Source organism: Calidris pugnax, unplaced genomic scaffold (genome assembly GCF_001431845.1).
Source record: "Calidris pugnax isolate Ruff unplaced genomic scaffold, ASM143184v1 scaffold70, whole genome shotgun sequence".
NCBI lineage: Eukaryota > Metazoa > Chordata > Aves > Charadriiformes > Scolopacidae > Calidris > Calidris pugnax.
In genome coordinates this window covers 11,484,018-11,505,099 of record NW_015090862.1, presented here as the reverse complement: position 1 = coordinate 11,505,099, position 21,082 = coordinate 11,484,018, and the positions used below count along the sequence as shown (strand labels likewise).

Here is a 21,082-nt window from a genome sequence, read left to right as displayed (position 1 = left end):
CCTGCACTTCTTTTTCAAAGATAAAACTCCCTCCTGACCCCAACTAATTGGGTTCATGTCCAAGGCTGGGAGTCTTTAGTCTCCATCCCCATTGCTTACTCATCCATGTGGTCATTCTCCAGTGTTGCTGATAGCTATTGAACCTACCCAACCAATAACTGTCAGGCGATAATGAACTTACTTCTGACATAGGGTCAGATTTGAACAGACAATTCAGACTCATAAAATTTTACCCCTGTTCAATGTTCAAAATGAGGAAACTAGATATCCAGTGACTATCTAGGTAATTTTTACTGCCCTTTGCCAGCCAGTCTGTCTATTGGAAATTCTCATGGGTCATTCCAAAGACAATTGTGATATACGAGGTTTCAGCAGGAGCTAAATGTATTTAAGCAGAAGTGGCCTCTTTTCATATTCTGAAAAGAAAGATTTTCAGGCTCCCCAAGGAATTGCTGATGTCCCTTGGGTCTGTCACACTCAGACTCTTTAAATATTTAAAAGAGAAACACGCTCCTTATAGGAGTGTATTAAGGAGGGATTTGTCTTCAAACTTCCTTCTCTTTGATATATTTACTGAAGAAATATAGTGTTAAGATATTTTTAAAATTAGCAAAGCTGTTTATCACATTAAGATCAGACTTCTGAATATGATGCCCCTGAGAAATGTAAGAACATTGTGCGATGAAAAATATGCACCTCATACACGACATAACTTGATCATTTCTCATTTTCATTTTGTAGGCACCCATGGAGTTTTATTACAATTAAAGGAAATCCCTCCTCTTCTGTTGAAGACCATATTGAATATCAAGGTAATTCAAGCAAAAAACGCTGGCTTGACATTATCTCTGGAAGTTATTAGAATTATGGCTGAGATTAATTTGGTCAACGGTGTTTTCACTTGACATTGCATTACATCGAAGCTGCGAGAAAATTGATGGTTGGACATATTCAATTGACTGCTCTCTGTAGATATTAATTCCTTCTATTAATGCAACTGAAGCAGCTGAGTGGGGTATAACCTAGGTTATCCAAACCCTGTGATAAAAGGTGAGATCCTGCACCAGTGTAAATCCATGTAACTGTGGAGCTCGGACTCTGCCTCTCTTTGACACAAAGCTATGGAACAAACCCAGTTTACAACAGCTGAAAATTTAATCAGTGTATCCTGTATTGGTAACCTCAAATACTCCTGCAAACACATATTCTTGCAAGCTGAAGACTTTTGAGGCTGTGTCTTTTCATGACATTTTCAAGAGCAGCTAACAACACTGATTGCTACAACATCAAATAAAAATAGCAATATATTACAAATCAACTTTTTTTATCCTCTCTTGATTTTTGAAGATTTTTCCTCCTGCTTATCCCAAGCAGTTATAAAAGTGTCTGAAGCCTCATTCCAAGATCAGTAAATTTTTCTGGAAACTTTGCAGGGCTTATTCTGGATAATGGAGCCAAAATATGCAAACACACAGGTGGACCATAACATTTTCAATTCTGACTGTTATCAATTGCATTCAGTGATTTTACCAATATTTGTTTTTTACAGGTCACAGAGGGTCAGCTGTGGCCAAAGTATTCAAGCTATTCAAAGCTGAGAATGGAGAACATTTTAACGTCTCTTCAACTAGCGAGTGGGTTCAAGGTAAGAGGTCTGTGTGCCTTTTAACTCAGTGGGAGACAGTTGAGAAATGGGGTGGATCATCCTTTTTGTTGCAATACTTTTCCGTTTGGGAGGAGTGGACTTGCTAGCTGCTGTTTTTGCCGCCACTAACCTAAGTGAAGAACATGCACAGATTCTTTCCCCAATTGTCTCCAGCACTCTCTGAATAACTGGGATCCTTTTTCCTTTACTGCACTGGGTATGAAATTCCATCTCTTATGATCTAAGAGATCACACATAACCTCTTACTTCTTTTGACTGCACAGTCATCATGTCCATGTTTCAGACAACATACAGTAACTGGTCGTAACTTGATCTGAAGATTAGCAAAGGCAGCTAAGGAGGACACAGATCCAAAATCTATACCTATTAATAATGCTCATACTGCATACTCCAATTATGTAGCTTTTAATAACTCCGCTCTCCCTTGGCTGGTTACACTTCACAGCATCATTAAAAGCGGCTGGCAGACTGGCAGGAGGAGGCAGGAATCAGCTCATCAGTGAAGAAACTTGTGAATGATATCTGAGATCATATTATGCTTCATGCATTTTTGCTGCATTCATTAAGCTTGACTTTCAAATGACTTTTCTTGTTTGCACTTGTCTCCAGATGTAGAATGGACAGAGTGGTTCCAGAAGCCTGATAAAGCAAGATCTAAGGACATGGAGAAACTTTCTGACTTCAAAGCTGCTCATCCTGATAAAATCTGTAGGCAACCCATTGACATCCAGGTAGGCTACCTTTGGACTGACACTGAACCTCAAAATAAATGTGCTTGTCAGTAATTTTTGTTTCTAAGTAAAAGACACTGATTATTTTACTGCTCCAATACATAATCAACAAGATCTGGTATCTAGTCCTGTATCACTCTGAGACAAAAGTTTATAGAATTGAGCTCCTTTCAGTAAATTCTGGCTTCTGGCAGGAAAAGGAGTACAGATGGGATCATGGACAGCACAGATGCTATCATGAAATATGTGGTTCCCTGCTGGAAGATTAAAAGGAAAAAACACATGAAAATTTCAAAGTTTTTAAATGGTCCTGGAATGGACCCTAACTAAAATATTAATCACAAAAAGTACTGAGACGGTAAAGCTACCAGCTGTAGTGGATGGCAAAAAATATCAGTGAGCTTGCAGCCATTTCCTGGAATCAATTGTTTTTTCTCTGTGGAAAGAAATATGAATTATGTTTGGGGCTAAACATTATAATTATGCCATCAGGCCAGCATGCTGAGAAATCACACAGCTTTTCTGAGGCTGCAAAAGCCTCTTTAAGGACAACAGAAAAAAAAAGAAAGGTGAAAACCAAGTTTTTATTGCAAATGTTCACCATATACTTTATATGTCTACCTGGTAAACAACTAGAGCAGAAACATTGCCTAGCAAAAGGCAATAAAATACTTCATATCTGTGGGAGGCTGAACCTAAGGTTCCTGCGTGCTCTGAACCAGTGGAGTTGTCCTTATTCACAAGAATGCAGCTATTGAAGTAAATGGGAATGCTGACAGTATGAGTGAAAGTTTCCAGGGCTAGATGTTATAAAGAATCTCCTCTTGAACAGAAAGGAAAAAACTGTCCTATAATTTTCTGCCAGGTCTGAGCAAATCCACATTCATTTCTGCTTCCATATACATATATTAGAAGTGACAATTTAGTTCAAAACAGGGGTCAGATGTTTGTTATGATACAGCCCCTTCTAGCATGCATATTAAAAAAGAAACAAGAAAGATACTCTGTTCAAGGAACAAACCTTTCTTCCTTTTCTGTTAAATGACAGTTACTTTTTTTTCCATGTATAATAAAAGCAAGACAGCATTTTTCAGTTTATCCTGCAGATTTTACGGCAAATCCTCAGGTAGTGTAATCTGGTGTTGCTCATTGCTTTCATAAACTAACACTGATTTATAGCAGCTGGCCTGCTCCAGCCATGCTACATGCAAGAAAATTGAAGCTATGATGATAATAACAGAAGCGCAGCACAGCCAGAGGCACATTCCTTCAGCTGACGGTGCTAATCCTATACATGGCAGCGGGGCGTATGCATGAATAACGAAGGCCTGCATGAGTGAGAGAATCGGGATCAGACCCTTCATTGGAAGCTGGATTATCTCCTGGTGCTTTTGTAAAATGCACGTGCTAATTTGGACTGCTCAGTGCAATGCATCACATTTTTGTGAAAGAGAATTGCAAGCTATAGAGCCGGACTGTGAAATTTAACACGAGCCTGAGGGGTGACATTGCCCCAGCAGGAGCAGAGGAGAAGCTACGCATCGCTCTGCTTCTTGGTATGATACAGCCTTTTTTCTCAAGGCAGGTCTACAGGCTGGCACTTCTATGTGAGAAAAGGCCACCTCTTCTTGTTCCTTTTGGAGCACTGGATACTGGAGCAGCTTTGTTTTTTTCTTAGAGAGACACTGAACCATGCAAAGAAGAAATAAGACCCCCAGCTTTTCCTTCTGCAAGGCTCAGACACCTGGATACTGGAGCAGCTTTGTTTTTTTCTTAGAGAGACACTGAACCATGCAAAGAAGAAATAAGACCCTCAGCTTTTCCTTCTGCTTTTCCTTCTGCAAGGCTCAGACATAGCCTAGCCACAAGCAACGGCATGAGTGCCGTGAAGAGGCTTGAAACCATGAGTTCATTTGGGTACAACCATCTGTGTTCAGTGTTTTCATCTGCCCTCAAACCAACTGCAGGAGAAAATCTAGGGCACCAAGGCAGATGTCAGTGAAGCTCAGAGTACTCCTCTCAAAAAAGCATGTGGTCTTAATATAGATACAGGAGAAATGCGTGCACCTAGCAATAATCTACGCAGCTTGTGGATAACATAGCAGTGTCTGAGCACCAGCTGGAGTGCTGGCTGGGTAGTGCACAACTCTTTCGTTACACAACTGTTGTGCAGCTCCCAAAACAAAGCAAAAGCCTCTTCTGAGGGCATCAATGTTTTGGTGAAATCTCTTCGCCTAAAGGTCTCACCTCTTTTATATTTCTGTTCTCATTCCAGGCAATGACGCTTGACGGAGCTAACTTAACAACGGAGGTTTTCTACAAGAGTGGCCACGATTACAGGTTCCTGTGCCACGGCAAGGACCAGACGGGCGAGGGCTGCCAGAACTACAGAGTACGGTTCCTGTGTGGCAGATCTGGTACGTGCCCCATGTTTGAAATCCAGACCAGGGAAAAGCAGAAATATTGTCTACCAACAACTGGCTCTTGTTCGGTGTAAGGACAACTTGAGTAATTCCCCAGGCTAAAACCTCGGCCGGGCTATTGACACAAACACAGATAAAACTGCTGAAGATTTATCTCCGGAAAAATTCCTGAGCACTAACAGAGGGAACAGGGAGGTGGCTCGAAAAGCCAGTAAGGCTATGGCAAATACTTGGCAAGTCCCTTCCTGCAAATATCTTGTCTTTTGCTAAAGCATTTTTGGATGAGGTAAGATTAGTCAATCAGAGTGTGGCAAAGACAAGAGGTTTTCAAAGTAATACTTTGTTTTTTAGTTATTAATTCCAACACCGCTCTTCCTAACCTGGTCATTAGGCAGGTCATTAGGATTCTTTGGCGCTCAGCTGGCGGGAAAAGGAGGGTGGAAGATGGGTGTTTTGCTGGAAAAAACAGTCATTACGTTAAAGACCACTTGGCTGCTGTAAATAACAGTGCCCAGCGCCCACAAGTGCCGCTGCTAAGTGGGTGTGGTGAAAGTGAGCTACTAAGAGCTACGTTTAAATTTAGTCGTGGGGTAGTGGAAAATCCACCTGCCTGCAACTGGAGGAAAACACTTTCTTGTTTTCTTGCTTTCCAAGCCAGAGCCAGTAAAAAGCATGTTTGGAAGAGTTAACTATTTTTTTGTTGCATGAGGAAATCATCATTTTTGGTGGCGTTCCAGGCAAAAAAAAAAATTAAAAAAAAATAGAGCAAGCATTTTCTGATAAGATTAACTGAATTCTCCACCCTTCCATTTTGGCTTTTCAGTGAAACCAAAGCTTACGGTAACCATTGACACCAATGTGAACAGCACAGTCCTGAATCTGGTGGATGACGTGAGCTCATGGCAACCCGGAGACAGGCTGGTGGTTGCAAGCACTGACTACTCCATGTACCAGGCGGAGGAGTTCCAAGTACTGCCCTGCAAAGCCTGCAGACCCACCCAGGTCAAGGTAGCAGGTAAGGGGCTTCATCTTGTCCTGCTGGCGTTGCAGCTCCCAAATTCTGTCTTTTGCACTGAGATAGCTCCATTAAGAATTGCAAAGATTTGACAGATGCCTGAATTTGATGGCTAGTTTTTAGATGCTTTTGGGAAATATCTTTCATGTTTGAAAGCCACCTAACTTGAATCTGGTTCCTTTCTGTGTTCCCTTTTCATAGCTGACTCCATTTTTTGTCCCCAGTCACACTATTGAATGGATGTGTTTATTTAGGAGAAACGAATACAGGTCATGTTTGAAATGTCGAGTTTTACGTGATTTCATTTGAAAATGTATCACTTCCTAGAAAGCAGGAGACGAGCGTGGCTGATCTGAAGAGTGAGCTAGGGCAGGAGCAGACCATGAGAGATTGTAAGGCTATGAAGTAATGTGCAGCTGGCTATCTTCCTAAGAAAGTTATATTTAACAAGAACTGTAATCTTACATTTTAGAAATACTGTTTTGTGCTACCGAAGCTACTGTTTCTCTGTTACTGTCTCTAGACAGCATTGCTTAGAGGTGATGTAGTAACCAAACATTCCTGGCATCAGAGTGGCCAGTGGGTTGTCCTGAGCCTCAGCTCTGGGGGAGAGGGAGTTGGTAGGGTCCTGCTTGGGTTGGTCTGAACAGCTCTGCAGGGACACAGCATTTTTCTCTTGAAGGTGACTAGCTCAAATCCAGAACAAATTGCTTTGGATGAAAAGAGATTTCAGAGTATTGATTGTAGAGTGGCCTTCACATACTAAGTCCAATTATGTAGTATAACCATGATGAAGCACATAGTATTACCGATATGAGCATAAAAGGGAAATCCAGGGCGGGAGATTTGCATCTCCACTTGAGACTGTGAAGTGGTCTTTTCCTTCTAGATCTAGTTTTTGGCACAATGATAAACAGAGCATGGAAATGCCACATGAACTGCCTCTTCTGTGAATAGATCAAGAACTTTTAATTACTATAATTTACAAAAGCAAAAGTTATTTTACAATATAAAGTATGTAACAGCTGAGGCCATATTTCAAAGGCAGCATCTGCCTGGTGGCAAATCATGCATGTTAGGTTACCTTTTGCTTATGCAGTGGCAATTGCTCTAGGCAGAGGTTTTGTCTGCATTTACAGTAAGAAGGCTCTTGGAACATCCAATGCACTGGGGAGTTTGCTCAGTTCTGTGAAATGAACTACTTCACCATTATCTCTGATGCAACATCTTCTGGAAGGTACGAATACACTTCCTTTGGCAATTGCCTCCCCACAAATCTCTAGCCATTCATTGTTGGATGGCCTGAAAGAGATGTTCATCAAGCCAAGAAAAATGTTATTCACAGTTTGAATGTATCATAGACTTACGACTTAAAATGACTAGTACTTTCAAAGAAGACACATGTCCAAGTTGAATATTTTCCTTGAGCAACTTTTGAGCTTTTGGAAAAACTGTACCAGACTAGGGTGATACAAGTCACATCATGAAGATGATCTTGGAAGGTTGTCAGTATAAATAAAGATGACAAAGGAATTTTTCTCTTAGGCTTCCCATAATCTAATGGATCTGTGAAATTAATGTAATTACATTTATCTTCTACAACAATGGCAACTAAGTTAGTTTAAGGAAATGAATATAGGGTTAAAACAAACAAAAAAGTTCATGGGAATTTCAAGTAAAGAAGCAGTGGAAACACTTGTTAAAGTAATTGTGCTCTTGGTCTCCGATTACTCTCTAGGAGAATTAGGACATTCCTTTTATTACCACAAACGACATGAACACCAGGGCCAAAGTCTGCCCTTACTTATATCCAGGCAACTCCATTGACGTCAATGGGATTTCACTGATTATATAAATCAAGGCAAAAATCTGGTCCAGTAATAAAAATCACATCCAACTTTCTTGTAACAACAGCACTTTCACACTAGAAAATCTGCCTGATTCTAAATTCAGTCTAGATGAAATAAAACCCGGGCAAGGCTGAGATCTCCCCTGTTTTTAGGAGCAGGAGGTCCCTGAGGTGCTCTGTGCCCAGCCGTGGTGTAACTTCATCCATTGCCCTGTGCCATGACATGCAATTAGCCAGAATAAGGAGCACTAATGAGCCAGCGGGTGGGCGCTCTCCGTGCCTTCTCCTCTCCGTGATGTCTGCAGCCTGCACAGCTCTGCCGGGGCTTCCCCTGCCCTGCCAGATGGGTGGTGGGTTCTGAGGTGTGCTCATCACTGGAGGAGGCAAACACCACCACGCTGAGCTCTTGGCTCAGGCGGAAACCTGTCTGCATGAGTGTGCATGTATGAACCTCCCGTGATCAAACACTGACTTTGATGAAACTTGTTTGGATTCAATTAATTACCCCACTGTTAAATAGGGCTTTATTTGTCCCAGCAGCTCAGGCATTGTGGCAAGCAGTGGGCTGGCCTCCAGCCTCACCACAGGTGAGCAGCCCCTGCACAGCCTGTGCTTGTGCAGCTCCATTCAGTTCTCATTTGCATGCAGAAGACATTTGTGATAAATGTCTGCCTGCCTTCCCCTGTGTGAGATACAGTCAAGATTGCTTTGCTCCTGAGAAAAATGACTTCCATACAGATGCATCTATATACAGCATCTCGGAGGGATGTCATTTGTAGTAAGTGGAATGGCCTAATTTTTCTAAGAGGTTCAGTTTAGCAGCTGAAAACTCCAGAAGTCTGCCCTTTGAAAGACAAATGATAAAACCATTTCTACCCATGAGGGTTTATTTCCCTTTTTATCATTATTTTTTTTGGGTTCTGAGGTGTGCTCATCACTGGAGGAGGCAAACACCACCACGCTGAGCTCTTGGCTCAGGCGGAAACCTGTCTGCATGAGTGTGCATGTATGAACCTCCCGTGATCAAACACTGACTTTGATGAAACTTGTTTGGATTCAATTAATTACCCCACTGTTAAATAGGGCTTTATTTGTCCCAGCAGCTCAGGCATTGTGGCAAGCAGTGGGCTGGCCTCCAGCCTCAGCACAGGTGAGCAACCCCTGCACAGCCTGTGCTTGTGCAGCTCCATTCAGTTCTCATTTGCATGCAGAAGACATTTGTGATAAATGTCTGCCTGCCTTCCCCTGTGTGAGATACAGTCAAGATTGCTTTGCTCCTGAGAAAAATGACTTCCATACAGATGCATCTATATACAGCATCTCGGAGGGATGTCATTTGTAGTAAGTGGAATGGCCTAATTTTTCTAAGAGGTTCAGTTTAGCAGCTGAAAACTCCAGAAGTCTGCCCTTTGAAAGACAAATGATAAAACCATTTCTACCCATGAGGGTTTATTTCCCTTTTTATCATTTTTTTTTTCCTTTCCCTTCCTTTTTTTTTTTTTTTTTAAACAAAACCCAAATGTCATGTCTGAACTACTTAAGAGTCTCTTTGTTTAAAAAAAAGGCAGAAAACCCCCACTTTGTGGACAGACGATTTGGTGGGGCAGCCATTTGGCATACCAAGGTTTAATTATAATTGATGCTCTCATCGTTTAATAATATTTTAATAGACATGGTTTAGTGCATTGTGCCAAATAAGTCAAACTCATTAGTTAGCTCATGTCCTATTTATATTTGATACTTCCTGCTGAAAACTCTTACTTGCTTAACTCGCTAGAAATGGATTGACTAGAGGCTGCTCTTTTCAAAACAGCTTAAGAGAGTTAATACTAAATTCCCATCAGGTTTTCGTAGGATTTAGATGTCTGACTGTGTCTCAGTGCAGAAAGTGAGGGAGGGCTCCCAGGTACTCATCTTGTGCAGTCTTTTACTGGGGTAATTACGCTAATGTCAAAACTGCTGCTCCCATGAGTAAGCGCTGTTTGCACGAGGACTCAGCTCTGCAGGTCCTGCTCCCCGTCAAACGGTCCCTCACTTAAATGGAACTTTTTTCTCCACTCGTCTCCTTTGTTTAACTTTTTTTCGCTTGTCATTTTTGTGCCTAGATTATTTTTCTCTGTGGGAACAGATTAAAATTGTTTGATCTTCCAACTTCACAAGGCCTGGGGAGGGACGACTGTACAGGGCAGAGGGAGGGAGGAGGAAGGAAGGAAGGAAGGGTTGTGTTGTTATGATAGAACTGGATAGTAGGAAAGATCAAGTATTTTGTCTAGTTTCCCTGGGAAACAAGTCTTATCTGCATCTTGGTTGCTCTGTATGAGGTTACTACCAACGCTGATAAGTTTCACCATGGAACAAAAATGATCAAATGCTCTTTTGTGCTCCTATATGCTCTTGATACAGTATGAAAAAACTATCTGTGCCTGGCATAATTACTCCAATTATCTCAATTATACTGGTGCATCTATGATTACAAGTACATATATCTAAAATCCTGCTTGTTGGATTGTGAATACTATAGAGATATGGAATTTACTGAGATCTTGTTCATGCAGAGAACTTTGAATTTAAAATGTAAGTACTTAGTTGCCTAACAACTTCCCAGCCTGTGTCAACATTCATTTTGTGCTGTAAGGATGGGAGAAGTTACTCCACTATCAAAATCCAGATGTTCTTAGAGATTTAGGAGGTTCTATTCAGAAGTTTGGCTGAAACTTGCTAGAAGCTCTTTTTTTTTAAGGCAACCCCATTGCTTGAGGGCTGGGCAGAAAATGTCATGAAATGGCCCTTTCTAACAATCTTTCAGAGCTCGCTCTTCTACCTTTGGGCACTCCCTAGAAGCAGAGTTGAAAGAAACATAATTTTACACAGCAGTTTGGAAGGGTTGAGTTTGAGCCTGATTTAAAAAAGGATTTGATCTGCTTGTTCACCAGACCTGCCTAATCTTCCCATCCCAGATGCAAGAAGTTATATTTCAGGATAAGGAGAGGAAGAATTGGAAGGTTAGCGGAGGAAAACCTACCTTTTACAGAAGTATGTCAGTAGATTGCCAAGTAGCTGCTGTAGAAAGAGGGCATGAGGTGGAACAGGAGTGGGTTTAGGAAAGAGCGTGACACTGCCATTGGGATAAAACACTAACAGACCTTGCAGAGACCTCTCAGTGCTCGGTTAAAGCCAGCATGAGCAGATGCACTGCCCTTCGTTCACATCAGCCCTGCTGTTCCACTTATTTGCAGCAGTAAGATCCACTCATTTCAGCCTTGAAACCAAACAGCTACAGAGGCTTTGATCCAACACAGCATTTAAGCATAGACTTAATAATATCTGCATGAACTCAAGGGTCTTCACACTCCTACAACCAAGGGTGTATTTTCAACCTTTGTGGGACGCTGTGCAGGACCTAGAAGGAGAAAAGGGATTAAGGGTGTAAAAGGATGTTACCCAGCAGGAAACTGGAACTCTGTATAAAGTTGCATCCTTTCTGCTTTATGTCTGGAAACTTAATTTTCCATGTAAAAGTTGTGAATTTGAGGAGTATTTGATTGTTAAGACATCAGGTTGTACTGCATGACTCAAGAAGCTGGTCAGCTCACCCAAACCATGCTGCATTGCATTACAGGCTTGCGGCTTAGGGATGCAATAGCAAACCTCATCAAGATAATTCAGAATAATGAGGATTTGACAGGATGCCTGTGTGAACATTTGTTGGTTATTAAATATAAGCAATAGGGGCATTACCAACAGTGATGACAAACATTGGGCAAAAATGCTAAATCTGACAGAGGGCTGGGCTGGCATGTACAATGAGTTGCAGTGATTTTAAAGATGCCCTGAAGGATTCACTGTCACTGGATTACATGATTTGAACAGACAAGTTTGTGTTTAACATTTCTTTAAAAGCTCTTGGTTAGGAAAGACCATGAGGGAGAAGGTCTTAGCCTTATAGAGCCCAAAGGAGTACAAAAGACTCTTTAGAGGGAAAACAAAAATAATCCAACTTTATCTTCACCAACCCCAGACCTTGAAGTACCTGTTTCACTTCTGAAAGAGAGATTTAGCAGTTTGTGTCTTTTAGAGCCAAGGCATTTACAAATGCATGAGTGTATGTGGGAGGGTTTTCAGAGACATCTGTGTAACTTGCCAGAGCTGAGGACCCTTCCACATGTGTAGCAGTTGAAATAGTTTTAAAATTCCACCCTTCCTAGGTTTGATAAGGCCTGTGACTCAGGTTTTATAGCTAGGTTCAAGTACAGCAGGTTTTCCTGGAGCATTGTAGAGTTTGGAGAGACCCTGCTTTGAATTGCTATGTTGACATAAGCGTGTCCTTGATTAGTGGATCCCCTATGTTTATCTTAATGCATTTTTTCTTTTAATAATTACCTAGTCCTTACCAACGTCTGGTGACTTTAATAGTCACTGTCCTGAGTAAGCATGGAAATGTGTTCATGTTTTGCTGAATCAAGACTTTTATCAGGCAAGCCCACACATTAAAGGAGTCGTTCCCTGTGAATTTACATTTTGCTAACTGGAGGCACCAGTGTGACAAATAGAGCAGCAAACCCAGGGTGCTTTTCCCAGTCCATCACACAGGCCTGTTGTGGAAAGACGTAATACGTGCCATTGCAAGGCTTTGTTTGGTTGAGATTATAACATGGCACAAGCCTGGCGTTCTGGTGAGGCAACGTCTGTCCATGAGGGATGCAGAAAAGGAGCCCAAAGGAGGAGATGGTGAATCAGTCACCCCTGGGCTTGTTAGCGGTTGGGCAATCACAGGCATCGGCTTTGATGCTGAAGCAGCAGACACATTCCTCCCACGTTCAAAGCATAGTGTTGCCTTTTTAGTATCAAACCACTTCAGGGCCAATTTGCTTGGGTTTGCCCATGGTGAGTGCCCAGGGTCTCAGATACAGTGGCTGCTCCCCGGGAAGGCTCCACGTGCTGGTGGTGAGCAGCAGCCTAACTTCAGCTCCCGTCCCCATGTGAACTCCCTGAACTCGCCACGGAGCAGCCTCTTTTGTTGTTGTTTTTTTTTTTTTTCTTGCCCATCACTAAATATGCCCCAGTGGCTCCCTTCAAAGTGCCCCAGGTCTATTGTGGTTCTCCCAGCCCAGTGGGAAGTGCCCAGTGCTGGGGTGCTGGTTTCCAGCAGCATTTACAGCACCTGAGGGCTCCCGTGCCAGGGTTTGTCTCCTGTCAGCACGGCCCCCTTGCCATGGGGAGCTTGAATTTCTGCCTGTCTTGAGGAGAGATCTGGTTTTTGAAACTCTGTTAAAGGAGCTATTATTCAAAATCCACTTTTACATTGGAAGGGAATTGCTTCCCATCTCTCTTTTTATCTTCAAACAAGTCAAGTCAGCAAAAACACAAAGTGAAAAACATGCACCCAAGAAGTTATATTTAGAAACTGGTTAGTCCGTATTTAACATTCCTGTCAATGCTTACACTATTTTGCATGTCTGGACTGGTGTTAAATTAAATTAAATACATGCAAGCATGACATTTATTATTCTAGAGCTCAGCGCATGAATAACAAAACTGCCTATCTAATTTCACTGCTACAAATCCTGGAGATGTGGCTTGAAATAGGATGTTCTTATGATTATCTGAACTTCTTCCTGCATTTCAGTAAATCAAGGAAAGGTCAGCTCCGGGGGAAACTGAAAAATAACAGCTTAAAAACAGTTTCATAATGAGAGGCTGTGTTGCTTAGCAGACTCACTCAAGAGCCCAGCACAGAGTATCCTCGTACGGAGGACACTCACTGCAGCAGCTTTTTTAATGCATGTGAATAAGGGAAGCGAAGCTGTTTTTTGGACAGACTGGGTCTGGTTTTGGCCACACACCTGATGAGGCTCGCTGGCTTCAGAGCAACAACCCAGGAAAGCCCAAGGTCTTTCTAGAGAGGTAATTGCAAACGTGGCCACTGTGCAAGCCCCTGACCCCTTGCAGCCCCTCGTTTCTGGGGCTGAGCATGGAGCTCAGAGGAGCCTCATCTTCCCACCACAGCTCCAGGTAAAAGCATCCACCTGTCCTGCCATCACCACTCCTCTAGTTAACAGTGTTTTTTCATGTGATCACATTATTTTCAACACGGAGGTGCCAAGACAGAGGGCAGAGGTAGGGCATGAACCCAGCAGTCTTGGAGCACAGCAGGGCACTCACCCTTCCAAATCCCAGTATTACCATGGAACTGCACTGCTCCCAGCTCCAGGAGAGAGAGGGAGTGAATGGTGTTAGCTTGTCTTTGTTATAAAAAGCCAAAACATCATGGTTTGGTTAAAAACAAGACTGTTTCAATGTTCAAAATCCTCCCCTCGACTTGGCACCTCTGCTGAAACATAAAGTGCTTTGCAGTGATAGCCGGGCTTCAGGCTTGCCATTTGTTTCTAATTACTGCTTTGAACGATTCCATTGAAATTAAATACATGCAAGTGTAGCATTCCTTAAAGTTCAGTGTTTACTTAAAGAGTTTATTACTTATTTTTACTGGAATAATACAGAATGTAGTCAGTAAGATGAACCTTTTCCCGACTGCATTCTCTGCAGAAAGCCGCGGAAGGAAGGAGGGAGTATGAATACGTTTGAATGAAATTACAGCAAAGAGATTATTTTGCTTTCTAGACATCCGCACTGCCTGGACTTCACCCCTTTCTGGTCAGGCCAGGGAAGGCTTTCTGTGCTTTTAACCCCTCCATGGAGCCAGGTGTGTCTGTGGAGCAACCTGGTTTGGCAAAAGGAGATGTGGAATGGGGTAGATGGAAGATCCCATCGACTCTGAGTACACCAGGGCAGAGGGAAGCCTTGAGAGCAAGTTGGAGGTGTGCAGGCATATCTAAAATCGAAAGGTTTGGGAGGGCAGGCAGGAGGAGGTTTTGCAGCCCACAAGCTGGAAGAGGGGTTGCAATTGTCCCAAGCCACAATTTCCACAAGGCTCTCTGCCCAGTCCTCTCCTTGCTTGGATTAACAGCCGTGGAGTTAGCAGGCTCAGACTGATGCTCGCCTGTGAGCAGTGCTGTGGGATCTGAGCAGCTCCTGGTGCCTCGCTCTAGGAAGTGCTGTGCTAACCTTGGGGATTTAGACGCCTCATTAGCTACATCATCATTTTTCTTTGTATTGGATGTTCATACACAGCTGATTGTTATCCAAAGTAAAAAGTTCTTGAGTGATCTCAGTCCCTTGTCAAGGTAGGAAATGTGTTTTGTTTAGCAGACTGTTGGTTTAACTCTCTGGCTAAATGAAGCAACCTAAAGTCCAAAAATCCCACTTCCTCTGTTGCAAATATCTCAGCAAGACCTTGGGTGGCACCTGTGCCTTCCCTCCTTTGAGGAGTCGGCCAACAGTTTCTGCTGACTCAGTTGCTCCTTTCATTATCAAGCCAACTCCACCACAGGAAGCACAAGGGGAAACCCACAGTGTTGGCAGAGTAACCTTGAAATTGGATCTTGTTCTTTCAGGGAAAGCAACATACCTCCACATTGGTGAAGTCGTTGATGGTGTTGACATGCGGGCAGAAGTGGGGCTGCTGAGCCGCAACGTCGTGGTGATGGGCGAGATGGAGGGGCAGTGCTACGAGTACAGCAGCAAGCTATGCTCCTTCTTTGATTTCGACACCTTTGGGGGACACATCAAGGTAGGACTAGAGCCCTCTCCTTGCACTTTCTTCCGCCTAGCTGCACCTTCACATACCAAGGAAGCCAGGAAAGGAAAAATCCCTCATGTCAGCTGCTGAGCAAACAGCCTCTCCCCACGGTGCAGTAGATCCACCTCCCTGCTGCTGCCCTTCCTTGGCTTTGAAGTGCACCTCACACCCCTGCAGACCAGGGGCTTGCTCAGCTGGCCAGGCTGGTGCTCAGCCCATCAGAGATACAGTCTCCACATCCCAATCCCAGTTTTCCCCAGATTTTGGTGGTGCTCAGCCCAGGAGTTTGATTTGAGCCCAGCTGACTGAAACTCACGGAAAACATTAAGTGCAAATGGTTTTCCTTGTAAAATTAAGTCAAATGTAGCCATGGCAGCAGTGAAGGGATCAGAGAGCAACTATGGTCCCCTTAGCCACCATGACCCTTTTTCCCTTACCCTGCAGCCAAACCATCCCTTCCACGCAGTAAATTCCTCTAACCCTGTGTTCCCCCTCCTTGCCCTCAACAGTCTTTGATGTTTCTTGACTGATGTACTGTTGTTCTTCAGATTGGTCTTGATTTTAAGGCTACCCATATTGAAGGTCTAGAATTGAAATACATGGGCCAGCAGACAATGGGACATTACCCAATTCACTTCCATATGGCTGGAGATGTGGATGAGAAAGGAGGCTACAACCCTCCAACGTACGTGAAGGATGTCTCCATCCACCATACCTTCTCCCGCTGTGTCACAGTCCACGGATCCAATGGTTTACTGGTAAGAAGCCTCAATGTCTACCTTAGAAACCAGTCAAAATATTTCCTCGTAGCATGAATACAGCTTAAATATTTCAGGGTGGTGTATTTTTTTGTTAGAGCTAGTCTCTGACTCTTCCACCCATCCTGATTATGTGGCTACATATTCCAGGCATATTTCAACCTGCATTAAAAAGGAGGAGGATGCTGTGGCACTGTAGGCTGTGTGTGACTCAGAGCAGGCAGAGCTTTTGTCTGCGAGCAGCAACGTCTGCGAACCAGCCCATCTCTAATGAGTAGTTGGATCTATCCATAGACAGACAGCTTGCTATTTAAAGAGGATAATCAGAAGGTTTAAGTGTGCTTCATCTTTCCTGTCATAAAAGTTTGTGTTTGCGATGCTGTTCACAACATTAAACACTCACAGATCATTTGTCAGAGTTGCTCTCCAAAACAAGATACCCTTTAGGATAAATCTATAAAATTACCTGTGCTTACGAGACAAGTTGCAGCACACCAGAGATGGCAAGAACATGGTCATATTCTTCCCAGATGTAGGGGTGCTTTCTTTTGGGTAAGGATGCAGAGGGAAAACACTACCTTAGTGAGCATCCTGGAGACTGGCACCCACCTCTGATGGGTTCCCATATTCAGGAAATGTGCATAAATCTATCCCAAAAGCAGAGCTGCTAAAGGTGTGAAATGAACACCAGGTTAGATAACTTTTCCAGTTGTCTGTATCAGTTCAAATAGGAAGTCTTAAAATGGCAAGATTTCTGTGACCAAAGGACTCTCACCCCTTTGGTGAGATTGCAGTGTATTCCAAAACAAACAAAGTGTATCAGAGCCCTGAAGAAGACCGTTTGTATAGTCAAGAGCCCTGCTACCATATATAACAGAATTTTAAGAGAGGACATATCATTGGCAGTTGTAACCTGAATGGTCACTGTACATTAGAAGTTGATACCACTGTTTTAAAGTTGCTGTACCATCTCATAGTAGGAGCCTGAAAGAATGTCTTTTCCTTGAACTTATTTGGAGAATAGCATTTGCTTTCAACACCTCACCAAGGTACGATTTTTGCCCTTTACTTGCTGATGAATGCTTCCTCCTTTACTGACTCTAGCACATGGAGGGCTTCATCTTACAGTCTTCCTTTTGGCAAGGACTGCAGCCTTCAACCTCTAAAACCAGCAACATTGGAAGGGAAAGTCACAGGCATAATTAAAATGCACAGAAGTTGAAGAGAGGGCATTGAAATTGCAGCTCCAGGAGCAGAGCAGCTTTTATCTGCTATTTATGAATCTGAGGTTTTGGGTTTGACCTCTGTCCTTCTAAGTTTATAACGCGATCCTAAAAACCTACCAAGTGAACGCGGCTTCTGAAGAAAAAAGACACTCTACTATATAAATTATATAAGGCATTCAGGGTCATATGGCATCTTCCCAATTCAAAGTCTCCAGTACAGGGACTCAGTATACGATTAATGTGCAGAGCAGAAGGGCAGCATTGCAGGATTCATTTGTCCCACCACCATGGGCTGTTACCAATTCACGGATTCATGGATTCACGTTACCAACAGCACCATAAACACATTCTCTGGCTGCACAGAGGTTGCACAGCTGTTGATGAGCTGCAGACCAGCTAATGTGAGATCTTTATTCCCTATTGATTAATCCTTGCCAAACCAAATACCCACAGCCTGGCGTTTCTTATTGGTCAGATGGATGGGTTCATATAGAGCATTTGGAAATAGTTCTGTCCCTTGTGCTTTCTCCAAGTGACAGCTGTGCCGTAGGGGATCTATGGGATAGGGGTCCATGTGCTCAGGCTTTTCCAGCCAAGATGGCATGATGAAATTTAGACAGGCTGATGTAGCTGATGAAAGCAGCTTGATTCTCTTGCTGTTACTCAACAGCCACAAATCCCTAAATGACCATTTTTGCCTCCATGACAAGGCACCCAAGAGAAATCTTAGCATTTAGGATTTATAATTTGAAATGTTAGTCAAGAATTTAATCCCTGTTGATTAGAGTTTGTCAAAATGTGTGAATGCTAAACTCTACTCATAATACTTCACCTGATTTTTATTTTAACCATATAATTATTGCTGACAGCTGAAAAGAAACCCCAGTGAAATAAAGCAATCTGACCAAGTTTGTTCAGTTGCATCACAGAAGATGTACTCCAAAGGTTGCATCACTTAAATGTTGTTTCATTTCTCTGTGATAGACATCTGCAGTCAGCAGCTCCATGCCTTGATTCATCAGGTGATCCCACCACAATCTCCTCATCTGCTTTCTGACTCTATTTTCCTACCTTTCCTCTTCGTTATGTCCCAGATATATTCCCAGACACCCACATGGGTCTCTGATGATTACCACAGTTGTCCTGTACATTTCCTAGTTACTTATTATCTTCTTACTTGGGTAACATTGCCTGTCTCTACATGCAGGGACACCATTTGTGCAAACATCAATGAGCTCCGTCTTTCCCCAGGTAACATTCATTCCCTCTGAGATCAGGTGGATCCAAAGCATACTTTACTGAGGCAAAATTTGTCTGATGATGTGCACAAGCCACACTTTGGAAATAGCCATACAAAAAAAATCTAGCTGGGCTATTAAACCTCAGCGTAGCACAACGCTTAATGATGTCCTTAACATTAATCTGATGGAGGGGCTTCTTGCATGCCTGTGGTTGAGTACCTGTGCAAATGCTTCAACAAATGGGAGAGGGGCATTTGTTATTTTAAACTGTCATTAAAGCAGGGTGGTAATTTACATACAGGCTTCCCTGCTTGTTTTGCTATCACTTTTCTCACGTCACTTCAGAGATACTCATAATGAAAACACTAGGAGAAAAAAGTGTCCAGTTATTCCAGATGACAGAAACGGGTTTTTTTTGTGGGTCTGTACAGTGTGCTAAAAGTCTCTGTCTCAACATTACCTCACTTCCATTGATGGGCTATTCTGCACTTGTCTGCAAATTCATCTTCACTGGAAGGCACAGAGGGTCCTTCTGGAAACAAATCTGTAGGAATTATTTTCTCACCATAATTATTGTTTGAAAATGCAATAATTACCCAATGTTTTCTTTAATATACTGGCCATAAAACCACCTAGTTACGCCACTGCAATCCCAGGGATGAAACTTTGCTCTGATTCCCACTCTCTCCACTGTATCCCAGGGTGCAAGCTAAAATAGAAACAGCCATTGGGGAGAGAAATTAAATGGAGGTCAATAAACAGTCAAGCAGAATTCAGGGGAGAGCTGTACTTCATGGAATACCAAGTTGGTATCTAACTGCTTCAGTGGTATCTGCTTTTAGTAATCGAGCTATTTTACCATGAAGGGCATTATCTGGTCATAAATTGCTCATGGTTAAGGCAAGATTATGGACCATGAGGAAGGTTTTATTCAAATAAAAAATTAAATCCATTGGAAAAATTATTTTGGAACAAGCATCTTAATTGCTATCCAAGCATTTCAGTACTGGGCTAGTGCATGAGAACACACACAGGAAACTAAGTCAGAGCTGACCGAGAGATGAGATATGGGGAAAGTAATTAATCAAAGAGAAAATGACAAATACATTCGGGACCAGGTCCCTGGCTGATAACTCTGTGTTGTTCTGTGGGCTTCCTGGGGTGAGTTAGGAGAACAACAGGCATTTGCTGGCTCTGAGCTCCTCTGACACTGCACACTCCTCTCTGCTTCACTCCTCTCTCGCCAAACTGGGAGATGCCTTCTCCTGCAATGTTACTCCTCATGCAGAGAGGTGGGCTTTGCCTCAGCTATGGTCTGCTCACTACAGGTTTTCGTATCTCAGTCTTGGTGCAGTGCTGTGCTGGCTGGAAAGAGAAATGGTCATACAAAGTGGCTAACATTTCTCTAAGGAAACCTTCTCTGTCATCTAAATGTCACAGCACCATTACTTATGTGTCTTTCAGATATTACTGTGTGTAATACATTTCAGTGGCAGTTTCTGTGCAATTCTCACATCTGTAATCTGATTAAGATTTCTCTACATGTCGGAAAATTTCTTCTGAAGCTAGGTCACTCTCCTGAAATGTTCTCCTATCCTGTAAACCTTTACAATCGCAAGGCTGGGGCAGCTCATGCTTCTAAGGAGTACATACATAGTTTTACATTTAAATAAAGAAGTTTCAACCTTGCAAAAGCCTCCATCTAATTAGATGGAGGAAGTTAGCAATAAGCTTTGGTGCAGTAGTTTAAAAGAATGCACCACTTTGCAGGCCATTTTAGCTGTGTTTAATTTACTGTGATGACTCGTGTTCAGAGGTTTGAGTATTTACACTGGAACATGGATGATACATAATAGATGTGTGTGCAGATGTAAGCTTGTAATAGACTTGGCAAGCAAAGTGTTCTTTCTTATATGAAAACATATTTGTAATCATTTCAACACTAGTTCTGGGATTTTTTTAAAAAAGTGGTGCCTCTTGCCTTGAGAATGAGGCATGAAGATGACAGAGGAGTCTCAAAAGTAATTCAGGGACTTGAGTACACAGGTCTCTCAAAGTCACCATAGAGAATAAGCCTTCTCTCCAGTTTAATATTGTCTTTTGCCTGTTGGCAATTACTGTTTCATCAGAAGCATTTGTAGGAACACATCAGTGTCAGGCTAAGCTTTGCCAGGAAGGTTTCTGAAGTCCAAGGTGGTTGATGGCTGATGGCAAAAGCAAGGAGAGCGCTCAGGAGACCCAGCACTTCACCTGGACAATGGAGACCTGAAATCAATTTTCTATATCCCAGTCATATCCACTAACAACTGATTTGCCGGACATGGTGTGTCTGAGGGCTGTTGTTTCCCAGCCAGTCCTAGCCTTAGGCTTCGAATTCATGTATCTGCTCCTGAAATTGTTTTCTCAGATCTTTCAGTGGGGTGATGGGCATTGTTCTGTCCAACACAACAGTGTCCCGATGTTAACAACATTCAAACCAAAACCAGAACAGCCCTGATTAACACCAGCTGATTTGTCTCAGGGTCAAGTAAAGC

At 42.7% G+C, this 21,082-nt stretch overlaps 1 protein-coding gene across 3 annotated transcripts in view; it reads left to right on the top strand.

The window, feature by feature from the left end:
- The window catches only part of CEMIP (cell migration inducing protein, hyaluronan binding), a 116,600-nt gene that overhangs the window by 67,813 nt on the left and 27,705 nt on the right, over positions 1-21,082 (top strand). For all 3 annotated transcript variants that reach the window (XM_014944621.1, XM_014944622.1, XM_014944620.1), the window contains exons 7-13: positions 742-812; positions 1,550-1,645; positions 2,276-2,397; positions 4,673-4,814; positions 5,644-5,835; positions 15,139-15,314; positions 15,872-16,081. In XM_014944621.1, coding sequence (XP_014800107.1) covers positions 742-812; positions 1,550-1,645; positions 2,276-2,397; positions 4,673-4,814; positions 5,644-5,835; positions 15,139-15,314; positions 15,872-16,081 — 1,009 coding nt within the window. The remainder of the gene's footprint in view (positions 1-741; positions 813-1,549; positions 1,646-2,275; positions 2,398-4,672; positions 4,815-5,643; positions 5,836-15,138; positions 15,315-15,871; positions 16,082-21,082) is intronic.